General features: G+C 39.7%; 1 protein-coding gene across 2 annotated transcripts in view; it reads left to right on the forward strand.

Annotated features, from left to right (window-relative positions):
- The window catches only part of dock4b (dedicator of cytokinesis 4b), a 170,271-nt gene that overhangs the window by 107,044 nt on the left and 49,495 nt on the right, over positions 1-13,732 (forward strand). For both annotated transcript variants that reach the window (XM_034673952.1, XM_034673953.1), the window contains exons 22-30: positions 1,057-1,227; positions 4,113-4,305; positions 4,994-5,130; positions 6,891-7,025; positions 7,539-7,637; positions 10,192-10,286; positions 10,901-10,976; positions 12,475-12,575; positions 12,963-13,021. In XM_034673952.1, coding sequence (XP_034529843.1) covers positions 1,057-1,227; positions 4,113-4,305; positions 4,994-5,130; positions 6,891-7,025; positions 7,539-7,637; positions 10,192-10,286; positions 10,901-10,976; positions 12,475-12,575; positions 12,963-13,021 — 1,066 coding nt within the window. The remainder of the gene's footprint in view (positions 1-1,056; positions 1,228-4,112; positions 4,306-4,993; positions 5,131-6,890; positions 7,026-7,538; positions 7,638-10,191; positions 10,287-10,900; positions 10,977-12,474; positions 12,576-12,962; positions 13,022-13,732) is intronic.

Below are 13,732 nucleotides of genomic sequence, written 5' to 3' on the forward strand. Positions count from 1 at the left end.
CCATCCTGGCCCCAGTGTAGCGGCCACCATAACCCAAAACGTGCAACCCGACCAGATTTAAAATTCCCCCCATTCATGATGTGTTGCTGCCATTGCTATGAAAAGAGAGCTACACAGCTTAAAGTCATGTTGTCCATAATTTAAATGTCTGTTTTGGTCATCCATATCACTGCTACACCAGTAGATCCCAACTCCCTAGACTCTGGCTTTACATGACATCACCAGCAGTTGCAGGTGGTTTTTGGCATCACTGTAGAAAAACAAGATGAGGTGTGTCGTCCATCTTTCCTTACAGTAAATACTATTTCCTTCTTTAAGTTGCTTCATGAATAGTCAATAAAATGTAAAGAAATACATTGCAAAAACTTAAATCTATTTGAAGGTACAAAGCAGACAACGGTGCATGACCCTTTTTGAGAAGCTAAAGCTAGCAAATATTAGGCATGATTTTATTTTATTTTTTATTTTTTATATTTTATTTGTAACTTTTTTAATGTAACAACAAGACAATACAAATACAATCAAACATGGGCTCAGATATGTGAAATGGAATACAATGAAATTGATAATTTGAAAAATAAACACACATATGCACACACATGCATACGTATGCATACACATACATACACATAAATAATGTAGAGAGTGCAGAGAAAAAACATTAAAATAAAAAACATAAAAAGACCATACAAAGCTGCCAATTGTGTACTCTGGAGTGCTATAAATATTTGGCATGATTACTTGAAGCCAGGGGAGATGTATTTAGAGAAACAACCAAGAGTACGCTCTTCTTAAAAAAACAAAAAAACAAAGCCACAATAAAGAAAAAAATACCTATTCTAGTTTTAAAATGTTTTCACTGCCTCACAAGTGTACACATCTTTTTCTTTGGGATAAATCAATCATACATTTCAAACTGGGTGAAATTCAACCAGAGGCAACATTTAAAATCCAATTATTCCTCAGCCATTTTTCCTACGAGGGAAGTCACACTCGCAGGGCTTGTTCATCATCTAACAGACGATAAATAATGATTCTTCCTTCTGTCTCCCTCAGGCCACTGAATACATCTTCAAGTACATCATCCAGTCTCGCCGGCTCTTCTCATTGGCCACTGGGGGTCAGAACGAGGAGGAGTTCCGAGTGTGCATCCACGAGCTCTTCATGTCCATCCGCTTCTTCCTCTCGCAGGAAAACAAAGGCCCCAGCCCTGTCGCACAAACACAGGTGTGTGTGTGTGTGTGTATGAGTGTGTGCTTCTACAGTGTGTATGCGTGTGTGGGTAAATCTGTGCACCACTTTATGTTTTCCATCTCAAGGACTCCTCTTAATGCAGCTGTGATAGGTGGGAAATTGACTGTAATTGAATTTCATGCCGCCGGAGGGTCTTGAGTCGGAGTGGAAAATTCGGTGGCAGCTTTTGCTTTTCCGCTGGGAGGTCTACACAGCAGGGTATCCGCCTCCGCTGTTTCCAAACAAGACCAAAACAAATAAGCTAAAATCCTAATTACACACCAGAAAGAGAGCTACTTGTGTGGTTTGTGCGTCTATTTTTAAACTTGGGTTTTTGCCTCCCTTGGATCTGTGTAGCTCTACTTTCCCCTCTTTTGTTCTTCCTCTTTCCCTTATTGTCTTCTCACTGTGTTCTCATTTGTCTCATTTATCCAAACCGCTCCTCTTAAGTCCATTAAAGTCTTGTAGTCTTTTAATCGATGAAATCCCAGCTCCCTCTCAGTGCTCAACTCAGACAAACCCTGCGTGTAACTACCGTGGAGTTCACTCTCCTGAATATACTCTTTCTTTCTCTCTCCCATGTGAACCCGGAAGATATGTTTTGCTCTCTCCTCCTTTAAATTACCACATCAGGTTTCCTTTTTCACCGCTAGGGTGAACAAATATCACTCAAGAGGCTGACAGAATGAGTTGAGCCTCAAACCCTGCAGTCTCTTTCAGGCACTTTGTAGAAACTTCACCTCATCTTGACACCACAAGAGTGAGTGTAACATTAGCCTTTCCAGCCGTGCCCTCTCCATGCCATCTGAAAAAGATCCTCTTCATCCCCTCTTCATCCTTCCGCTGGACTAATCTATATTCTCAACACAACAATAGCTGTGGAGAGATGCACACCAGGCCACAGCTAATCCATGTTAATCTGGGACGTGTGTGAACTCACTGGCCAATACAGTAAAGCCATGTATGCATAATTTAGCGAAGAGGCTCCTGGATATTGTTTGATTTGTGTACTTAAGGACAGATTGGATTGTGTTAGGAACAATCTGTAGCGTTGCAGGATTCTTTCTCCTAAAAATCCCTTCTAACCTGTAATGAGCATGCACAGAGTAATTAAAGAGATGAGAGGCAAAGCTAAATATGACTAAGAGACCCCATCAAAGCACAGAAACCTTTTTAAAATCCCACCAATTAGCAGTACTTTGGATCTCCCTGCTGCTGAACTCGCTCTGCTCTTTTGTCAAAAGTAAACACCTGTGACAGTGAAACAAAGTGCTGCTGAAAACTACCTTCTGTCCTCTGTCAGGCTTATTTTGGGAGAATGAAGGGAAACAGGAGGGGAAAAAAAAAAGAGACAGAGAGCCGGTGACTCATCCCTCTAGATTTTTTGTAATCATCATTTATCAATGTTGCAGTAAGAATGTGACAGAACTGGACAGAAATAAACCGCATCAGACGGAGAACTACAAACAAGCAACAGACTGCAATCTCACTGGGGAAGCCTTGTAGTTGAAACGGTTTAATGCTTGACTGCTAAAGTTCCAACAAAGTCACGGCGAGGTCAGAGTCTTCAGTGCCAAAGTAGAGAATAGATATAGCTAATGTGTATTTTTTAAACAAACTACTTTGTTTAACCCTCCTGCTGTGTTGCAGGTCAAATTGACCCTTTTCAATTTCTATTTAAGGCAATGTATGCCTTCCAAACCAGCTAAATGCAGCATAAAAATCTGGACAGCATGTGACAGAAGAGGTGCCGTGTTAATTTATCAACATCACTTCATAAAGAAAAAAAATAAATCAAAATTTAAAATGAAATAAACAAAAATCTATGTCATGTAAAACTATTGTATTTATATTTAGGGCTTTCCAGTGGACATTAAAAAAAGTTTTACATTAATTTTAATGAAAAACAAGTGAGTTATCCTCATTGAACCATGATCTGTGAGAATTAAAGAACACCAATGGACAAAATCTGGATTTAAATGGTTAGAAATGGAGTTAAAATTTTGATTTAAAAAATGTATTTGGGATTTTTTGGGGTTTTGACACTTTTGAATAACGAATATGCCCCGGGTCAAATTGACCCAGGAACATTATTGCTGTTCCAGAGAAACGAACATAACAGGAGGGTTAAACACATATATGAATATTGACAGTCATTATTTTGTTGCAGGTTAACAGAATGTTACTAGTGATTCATAATGAACTGTTAACCAATGTTCATGAGGCACAAAACACTAGAGATGAGCTGATTACTTCAATTACTGATGAGTACCGATGGGTATAATGACTTTTTTTTCCCAAACCCAGCACAAAAAAAGTATAATTTTTTCACCCCATTCCTACCAACTGCACCTTTAATTTAGTTTTAATATACTAATTTTATGCTTTCACAAGGGAGGGTTTAAGTTGGGTTTGTAGTGCTGGAATTCTCCTCAAACTGAATATGGGGTTGTAAAGCAACATTAAAGGCAACATATTAATGTAAATGACAGTGTAATTCAGGTTGTTTTGTATATTTTTAAGACGGAAATTGTGCATATATAAAGGTTGTATAATAAAGGACTGCTGCCTGCTGCTCATTTAACCTAACAAGAGATCTACATCAACATGAAAGTGAAGGCTGCTTATAAACTTAACCTAATTCTGAAGCCTCTTTATGACCTACAAGAGCAAAACAGACCTTTATTATCCAAAGCTTTGATGTACAGATTTATGTGAAGATTATTAAAAGAGTGTGTAAAACATGCAGATCTGTGTCCTAAAATGCTGTGCTAATTATCAACTCAACGCTTCTTAGCTGTTTAAGGATAAGATAATGGATTCATAGCGTGCATTCCATTTAGCATCCAAATGATTAAACTCTGCCCTGTCCTGCTTAGGCGGTGTTCCTGCGGACATTCCCATTAGTGTACAGCGAGCTGTTGAAGATCTTCACGGTGCGGGAGGTGGCCGGCTTCGTCAGGGAGACACTTGGCAGCCTGCCAACCACTGTCCACGCCGACTGCCCCCTGGAGGCCGTCAAACTGCAGTGCATCGCCAAAACAGTGGAGAGCCAGCTTTACATCAACCCAGGTGAAGCCGTGCACACGCACAGTTGATGAACACTTTGATACGAGTACATAATTACAGCTTGTCGGCATGCTTAAACACTCGACGCAGAGAGCAAATTATACAGAAAGCTTTGCATTCAGATTATAAACACACAGGAAAAACCAACAGCACAGAGGGAAACAAACAGATTTAAACAAGTAGATTCTGTAATCCAGACTGTAATCAGTGCACAGCATGAGAGCATGGATAATGTCCAAACAGGCTTTAGTCCATATTATACTGTTGGATGTGCTTCCTTCAGTGCACTCAATGAGAACACATCTTTGCTAATCGTTACCGTGCATAACACCTGACTACATGTTATTAAATTGTTCCCAATTAAAGGATGCTAAAGCAAATTACTGCCTGTGCTTTATTTATTATCGCTCTCAAAGGCTGCAATTAGAGATAAACACATCCCTCATGCAAACAACTTTAAAGTAACATAAAGACTTCCAGTCAGAAACATATTGAAGAATCATTACTCATGAGAGCAGGAAAGAGCTGCGAGTCTGGAATGTGCAGCTGTAGAAGATAAGTGTGTTTCCCCTGGTGGTCTTTGCACTGTTAACTCTTTATATATCTTAATGTGTTTAATGAATGTGGTGTGTGTTTGTGTGTGTGTGTGTGTGTGTGTGTGTGTGTGTGTGTGTGTGTGTGTGTTTTGCAGAGTCACGGTGCATTCTGTTGCCAGTGGTGCTCCGCGTTCTCCAGGCGCACATGCAGGAGCAGAGAGACCTGGTCATGTGTGCCCGCATCCTCACCAGCATGCTGTCCCTCATCAAGAAGGAGGAGAATGGCACAGCGGTCAGTGGAGTCAATATAAGTGTAGACATTTCTTGAATTTTTGACACCACTGTGTGATTTGTATAATACATTTGAAGCTACCAGGAGCCAGTTAGCTTAGTTTGGCTTGGCACAACACACTGGAAATAAGGGGGAAGAGCAGGCTTTGCTCTGTTAATGATGACAAAATCCTTCTACCAGCAACTCCTTAAGCTCTACATTGAAACCTGCTTAAGTGCTTATGAAGCAGACTGAAAGTCATACAAAAGCAAACTAGACCAGTAGAACATATCACGACACTTTCTACCAACTTATATTTAACGGCTCGCATCGCTGCAGCCAGGTTAGTGTCTGATCCGCAATTTACAACAGCTGCTAAGTTTCACAGTGAGTGGTGTGAGGGAGCTCTGACTGATACCTGTTAAAAGTAAGATGAGATAAGATAAGATATTATTTTATTAAAGTGCATTACAATAATCAAAATAAAGGTATAAAAGACCAAAATATAACTTAAAAAATATATAAATAGAAAAAAATAATGGTCAGATTAAAAAAGAAAGATGTGCTTGAAACATATACATATAACCCAGCTGTTTGGATAAATCCTTATACCTGTTCTGTCAGTGCATGGTGTGTTTTAATTGCAACAAAACTAACTTGGTAACTTTACAAAAATCTGAATGACCTGAGAGCCTGGAGGTCGAAAACAACAACATCTTTGACTTCCCTACAATCTGTCCGGTACAACTTTTTAGTGGCTAACAGCGAGTAGTGGTTGTCTTTCTGAAACACTTAAGAAGGGAATTATCTCCATAATAACTGAGAAATAAGTAAAAAGGAAGTGAAAGTTCAAGGAATTAGTCTTAAGGCTATTTCCTTGCCAATACATTGCAATAGCAGATTGCTTTGTTGTGTGTATATGGTCCATTAGTCTTAGTAACAAGGACATTGGCAGCTGTGCAGTCCAGTAATGAGTCCCATCAATTAAGCAATGGGCATTGTTGAAGCGGGAGTCACTTGGAGCTGTGTGTGTGCGTGTGTCACAGCTTGGATTGCCTGGCTTGAACTGTTGGTGCCAGAGGGGCAGCTAGTGGTAAAGGCGCCCAGTAGGACACACACACACATATACAGACAATACACTCACACACACACACACGGACTGGCACCACATGTAAAGGGAAGTGACAGCAGTGGCAGCCCATGTGCCAGTCTGAGGCTCCTTCTCATTATCGCTCTGTCCAAGACCTGTCTGTCTTGTCAGGGGGTAGAGACTACAGGGAGATGCACACACACACAAACACACACACTTTACACATACACACCCACCCATCAGTTTATCCTCCACTCTCTCAGAGTTGCTTTTAATCTCTATCTGTCTCCTTTTCCTTTGTATTTCACCTTCTTTTATTCCTCTCCCATTCTCGCCCTTCCCTGTGAATTAAGAGTTTCAGAATGTCACTCTTAGCCTTGAAACTTTCTGAGTTCTCACTCTCACAGCTTCAAGACTCATTAAAACCCTGATAAAAGTAAGATTTCAGGGCAAGGATGCATACTTTGGCTCTGAGGCCGGATTGACGTAAGCTTTTGGTCACGATTCAAGGCTGTGCAGGAAGAACGGAAACCACAGAAGAATGCAAATCTGTTGAGATGAGTGAAAGAAAGCTCGTCACGTGACTTTGGATTAGTTAGAATTTCAAGGGCGACCCCTCACAAAAGAGGCGCTTTCTTTAATTGCGTTTGTCAAAGTGAAAGTGAAGTGACACCTGTGATGTGTTTTGCAGGAGCCGGTGGTCTCAGAAGAGGTGGAGCTAATCGTGGAGAGCCTGCTGGGAGTTCTACTGAGGACCATCCTGGAAATTAGCAACCGGCCCCAGCCTGCCGGGCCCACCATGAGACTCCAGTTCCAGGATGTCACTGTACGTGTGTGTTTTAATATCTACCTCATGTGTGTGTGCTTTCAAATATAAATTGTTTTGGGATTTAACAAAATGTGCACGTGTAATTATAGGTTTGAAAATTGGGTTGCTGCCAAAGCAACTATAATTCAACTAAAATTATTAACATTAAGGGCAATAATTAAGATTGATGCTACAACAGAGCACTAAAGGGGAACGGTGAGGGGGGATAATAATGAGATGATCACTGTCTTCATTGTTTGATGATACTAACTGACAGAAGGGTGAAGGGTTGCTATGTGTGTAATAGAGCTCTGCTAATGCTGCCACGCTTACCATCAGAGGTTAATAGAAAACTCAGTCTAAATTAAATACTGCTTCTTTTTCTATCTCCTCATAGCATCGCGGTTCATTTATCTCTAAGCTCATCTCTCCACACACAGAATATCTATCCTGGTTATACAACATTATGACAAACCAAAACTTTTCTGTCTCCCAACCTTGATGTGTTTTTTTTTTCTTTTTACCCGTCAGGGAGAGTTCGTGGCGTGTTTGTTGGCCCTCCTGCGACAGATGAGCGACAGACACTACCAGCAGCTGCTGCAGGCATTCAGCAGCAAAGACAACCTGAGGGTGAGACCACTGCATCCGTATATCTGTCTCTGTATATCTGTCTCTCTCTGGCAGGGCTTCTTTTACTCTCTGGCCCTGAATCTGTCTACATGAAGTCTAAAAGGGAGCGAGAGAGTATAGGATGTGGATTGTACAGTGAGAAAATATGCCCATTTCAAGAGCTGTTTTCTTTAACTCTAAATCTAAAGTGTGCTTTTTTTAAGTTACAACATCTTAGTGAAGAATCTTAAGGTACAACCAAGAGTCAGAACAAAGCATGGAGAAGCAGCATTTTGTTCTTATGCAGCCCAGACCTGGAATAATCTCCCAGAGAGTATTAGACAAGCCCAGACTAAGACCACTTTTAAGTCCAGACTAAAAACGTTCCTCTTTTTAGCTGCTTACACTGCTCAATAATGGATGCAAATCCATTTTTAAACCTTAGTTTTTATTACTGTAACTACAAACCTTTAATTTCTCTTAACAAACTGAGTTTTATTTAAGTTTTGTAACTAAATTTACTTTCTTTTTTTCTTGATCTTAGATTTTAAAATATTTTATGTTTTCATGCTTATGTATGTTTAATGTCATATTTTAAATTGGGCATTTTCAGACAAGGTATGGCGTTATGGAATTAACCTGATATTGGATCTACAATTAAATGCTTGGCATATGGACACCCTGCAGGGGTGTCAAGAGGTCTGAGCCAGCTTCGGGCTGCGACTCGACCAGTGGCGGGGCCAGACAGTTTTGACCTGGGTGGCCAAACTGGGGCACTGACTCTTAAGGGGTGGCCAGGCATGGAAAACATAAGGGGCTTACCCCCACATTAGTAGGGTTACCTCCAATAATCACATCTATTTGAACTTCTTTTTATACAGTAATTTTGAAAATATTACATTTTTGTAGATTTGTAACGTTAACATTAAAAATGTAACTCAACAGAGTATCAACATTTAAATCTGCTGAAATGAACTCTTTAAGGGCTCAAAATGAAGATGGTTGTCCAAAGTCAAAGCATCAACAAAAATAATATTCAAATGCAAAGAAACTACTGTCTCTGCAGTACAACACAATAGCTGATTTCAATATAAGTAATGCCTCTGACATGGCAAATAGCCAATCATGTTAAGGAATTTCAGGGTGGCAACTGGGGTGGCCAATCCGTTTTCAAAGGTGGCCATGGCCAACCCTGGCCACCCCCTGGCTCCGCCACTGGACTTGACACAGAAAAGATTCAATGTGTGAGTCTTAATCCTTGGGAAGAAGTTCTGAGCTAAATCGAATGATTAAAGGTTCATTTTGGCTAAGACAAGATCAGTTGTGATTCTGTGTCCTGCGGGACAGTAAGACTCTGCAAGTTACAGACTTCAGAGCAGGGAAGAGTGCTTATTATTTATAATAATCCCTCCTGATTTAAATAACTAACAAAACCTAACACTATTCACTGTGTACGTTAAGTTACATAAGTTCAAAGAGAGAGAGAGTAGATCAAACATAACTGGCCACATATCAAATTTTAATGTTTGCTGTGTGTTTTTGTTGATTATTAATGTTCTGGTTTTTATTTTTAACTCTGTAAAGCACTTTCAATTGCTCTATGTATGAATGGTGCTTTATAAATAAACTTGCCTTGCCTTGCCTACAACATGTAAGAAAAACTGCAGAATGACCCCAACAGAAAAAGTGTTTTTCTCATTTATTTATTACTTTTAAAAAAGATGATTCTTTGAATGTGTCATCTGTCCCCTGTGTGTGCTGGCATAATAATATATAAATAAAGGATAGAAAAGCAGTGTCTGGAACAGAAACAGAGAAAGTTTGCGATTGATATGTTGATTTTTTGAATTTGATATTCTAATCAGTGTTTGTCTTGACAACATTTGTTTTCCAGTCTCCTAGTCCTTGCTCTGGCTCTTCCCCTCACTCTCTCTCTCCCTTTCTTAATAGTTTTCAGAAACTTTCCTTCTTTCAAAGCGACTCACCGACTGCACTTGCAAGCATTTGCTGAAAAACATGTTTATACACTTCCACCTGCAAATATTGGTGTCCCCTGTGTGCATGGATTTACAACTGCTTTCTGCAAGGTCAGCAGTGGTAGGATGCATACGAATGATAATGAGGAGAAGCAGAAAGGTATCTACACAAAAGCAGAAAGAGAGAAAAAGTCAATAAGGCCATAAGTTCAGTCCAGGGAGGGATATGAACTTGACAAGTTTTGGGAGGAGTAGGCAGCGAAGATGCTTTTGTGCTCTTAAGGTCAGTAATCTGAGAAGGGCAGTGGTAACAAGCCGAAACAGACTGAGCAAAGACTGGAGTCCAAAGAAGTAACAAATTCAGCACCATGGAGAGAGACAGTGACTGCTTTTCATTCCATGCTTCACTTAATCCTTAGATTTCAGCATGTTAGAAACAGATAAGTCAAACTTTAGTAGTCAGAATACAGACATCAGTGATTAAATACAGGAAGTAAGTGTGACACGGTGACTGCATTAACTTTGAATTTAGGAACAAGGCAGATCAAGCTGGTGTAAGTTTCCAGAGATAACATGCGCTTTGTGTTTCTGTGTTTTAGGACTTTCTTCTTCAGATCTTCACAGTCTTCAGGATCTTAATTCGACCAGAAATGTTCCCCAAAGACTGGACCGTCATGCGGTTGGTCACAAACAAGTAAGACCTCATGATGACACAGCAACATATTGAAGAGAGTAATTAAAGTTAAAGGACAGAGAGGAAAAAGTGGAGACACATTTGGGACGTGCAACAAAAGTCAGTTCTAAGTCAGACTAGGACGCCCCAAACAGCAATTTGAAACATCAATAAGCTAATTTGTGTAATCAGAGAGCTTTAATCTGCTGAAAGTGGATTTAGAGAGTTGAAAAGTGTGCTCTACAACTTTACAGTCTCTTTTAAAATGTCACTAACTTCCATCAGTAAACCAGCCAGATGTCTCTTTTTCATATCATTAAGTCCAGAGGTGCTTTTGATGTAGTACTCTCATTAAAACCAAGGTTAAAGCATCGGTTCACTTGTGAGGATAGAATCAAATGGAGCACACAGATGACCTGAGTGTCAGTGTAATGAGTCCATAGACAATTTTACTCCTTTTGGGTTTAAGAATGTGATTACAAGTGTTTCTTTCTAGATTTGATCGCTGTGTTTAATCAGTTTACCTCTGCATTTATACTCACTACACAAACAGCCTATTTGAACTGCTTGCATTTTCCTCGAAGCCACCAAAAGAACCCGCTTCTTCAACTTTTCTTCTCTCTCTATCTGTGAAGTGTCATCATTACAACCGTCCTCTACCTTTCTGACGCTTTGAGGAAAAACTTCCTCAATGACAAGTTTGACTACAAGGTAAGGGGAAATGTGTTGTCTGTGTTTGTGGGGAAAAAAACAATGCTGCAAAGATGTTCAAGTGTCAAACAGCCACACTTCTAAAATGCATGAGTGCACTAAAATGCACATACACACCGAGGAAGACTCGACTCAATGAAAAACAGAGCTTCAGTAGTGACATCAGTATAATACAAAGATTATAACACTAAAACACAAAAAGACAGAACAGCAATAATAACACCAAAAGGATGCATCAATTAAAGCTCCTGTAAGGGTTTTTTAGCTGGTTATTTAACAAACATGATTGACAGCACACTACTGTACACAAACAGCCTTGCTTACTTACTCCACAGCTATTATTATCATTGAGTAATTCATTTGACTGTGAAAAGAAACTAAGAGGAGTTTTTTTTGCCAGAAAACAGAACTTACACATTATCACAAGAGATATCACTTTGTCCAAAGGGGGCGCCAAAACGACATAAACAGAAAGTTCCCTTCAGGAGCTTTAAAGTAGAGTGAGAGTAGACTTTTCCCTGAACTTTGAGACGCTTGATCTACATTTAAAAGCTCAAGTTTCATTGTTTTATATATATTATAGATAATACTGTTTTAAAGCAGTTTTTCTCAGCTGGTGGGTCGCGACCCAAAAGTGGGTTGCAGGCCTTCGGCTGGGGAAAAAAGAGTAAATAAATATTCCTGTGCTTTTATTTTGAGGGGTATTTTTTTAGCTGAGTGCCACCATGCATTTCACAGTATAGAAGATGACAATCAAAGTACGTTTTTTTTCTTATGGGAAATAAGCATGGCTAAACGCAGCGACTTCATTTAATATGGACTTTATTATATTGATAATAAAAGATGACAAAAACCTCAGTGTGTTGTGTGCACCAAGGTGTTGCCAAGTGAAAGTATGAAGCCGTCAAAATTAAAGCAGCATTTGGAAACAAAACACTCTTCTCTCTTTTAATAGCATAATTTATGTTATAACATGTTGTTATGCCTATGCTACATATTTTTGAATCTCTGTGAAACTAGTTGTCACTAGTCAGACTTATTTGTTTCACGTTTGTGCATAATATTCTTGAAACCTTGTGTCCCTAATATGCACTTTTTCATTTACATTAAAATGCAGCTAGAAGAATGTGAAAGGGCATATTTCTTCTTCTATCATCACCACCTACTGGTCATTTTGGGTTTACCAGCACCACCTTTATATTACATTAATTTGATAAATTGAAAATGTTCCTTGATTTGGGTAGCGGCTTATCGCTAAGGGATGATGGTGGGTCCCGAAGCCAGACCAGTTGAGAACCACTGGTTTAAAGGATGCTCAAGATTATTTCTAACTTAATTCAGCAGCTGTTGACTGAAGAATAGGAAATCCATAATTATTAATGAAACATGAATATTTAATACTTATTTTATTTGTCTGTATCCTTCTTTAAAACTGTAACAGAGGAGAATGTTTTTTCAGTGTTTACAGTTTGTTTTTGCCCCATCCCGTTATTTTTAGGTGTGGGATTCGTACTTCTATCTGTCTGTAATATTTATCAACCAGCCATGTCTTCAGCTGGAGTCCTTCTCTCCCTCTAAGAGGAAGAAGATTCTGGAAAAGTAAGTTTTTTATTTTGTTTAAAAATGCATATCTGCACACTCACTGTTCTTTGCCGCTTGTGTTAGGATGGCCTCTAAGGAGCCATGTGCTGCCTCAACAAGCCATCCGATCCTGCTGCAGTTATAGTGCACACAGCACACACACATACACACACACACACACACACACACACACACACACACACACACGCACGCACACACACACACACACACACACACACACACACACACACACACACACACACACATACACACACACACACACTCAAAGAGTGTACAGTACTGTAGGCTGCAGATAGAAGTACTTAACATTCTACTCTGTGCAGCCTCTCTCAATATTTGCCTGCAGCAAGTACTCATCTCTAACCCTGACTTTCTCTCACACAGGTATGGAGACATGAGGGTAATGATGGGCTGTGAGATCTTCAGCATGTGGCAGAATCTAGGTAAGACCATAACACTCATATGTCACTCCACACGGTCACCCATCAGTTCCTCATTTGTGTAAATGGAGCCTCGGGTTTGGGATTTGGCTGCCACTGTGTTAATTTTCTGGACCCAGAAGTTACCATATTTGGTGGAGAGTGTGGAGCTGAAGAGGAGCGAGCAAGTGCTGAGCTATCAGTCAACACCAGAAGCTAATTTAATAGCTGCCAATAAGCTAAACCTCCAAGGTGTTTCCCACAGAATGAGATTGTATTTGTGGTGTGGGCTGACCACAGCTATTTTGTTTATGAGACAAGAAGGTAGTGCTTGTGGTAGTAGTAGACATCACAGCTCACTCAACCAAATCATGACGATAGAGCAAATGACATGTTGGCCTACCAGGAAACAGAATCAAACTTGTTGTCACTAATGTCTTATGTTAACAACACAGAAAACCTTTGATGGTCTAATTCCGAGGTTTAGAATCCCATGCAAACATGGTTAAGATGTTGACTGAAGCAGACAGCCAGTCATTTCAACCTGTCACTTAATTTGGGGGCGGAGTCAGTACTCAACTCAACTCAGCTTTATTTATATAGTACCTTTCATACATAAAAACATGCAGCCCAAAGTGCTTCACAGAATAACAGAGAGACAGAAAACAACAGCAATGGTAACATTATAAAAGGCATGATTATAAATAAAATACTTAAAAGTAAAATCAATACAGT

This window comes from Notolabrus celidotus, chromosome 21 (genome assembly GCF_009762535.1).
Source record: "Notolabrus celidotus isolate fNotCel1 chromosome 21, fNotCel1.pri, whole genome shotgun sequence".
Classification (NCBI taxonomy): Eukaryota; Metazoa; Chordata; class Actinopteri; order Labriformes; family Labridae; genus Notolabrus; species Notolabrus celidotus.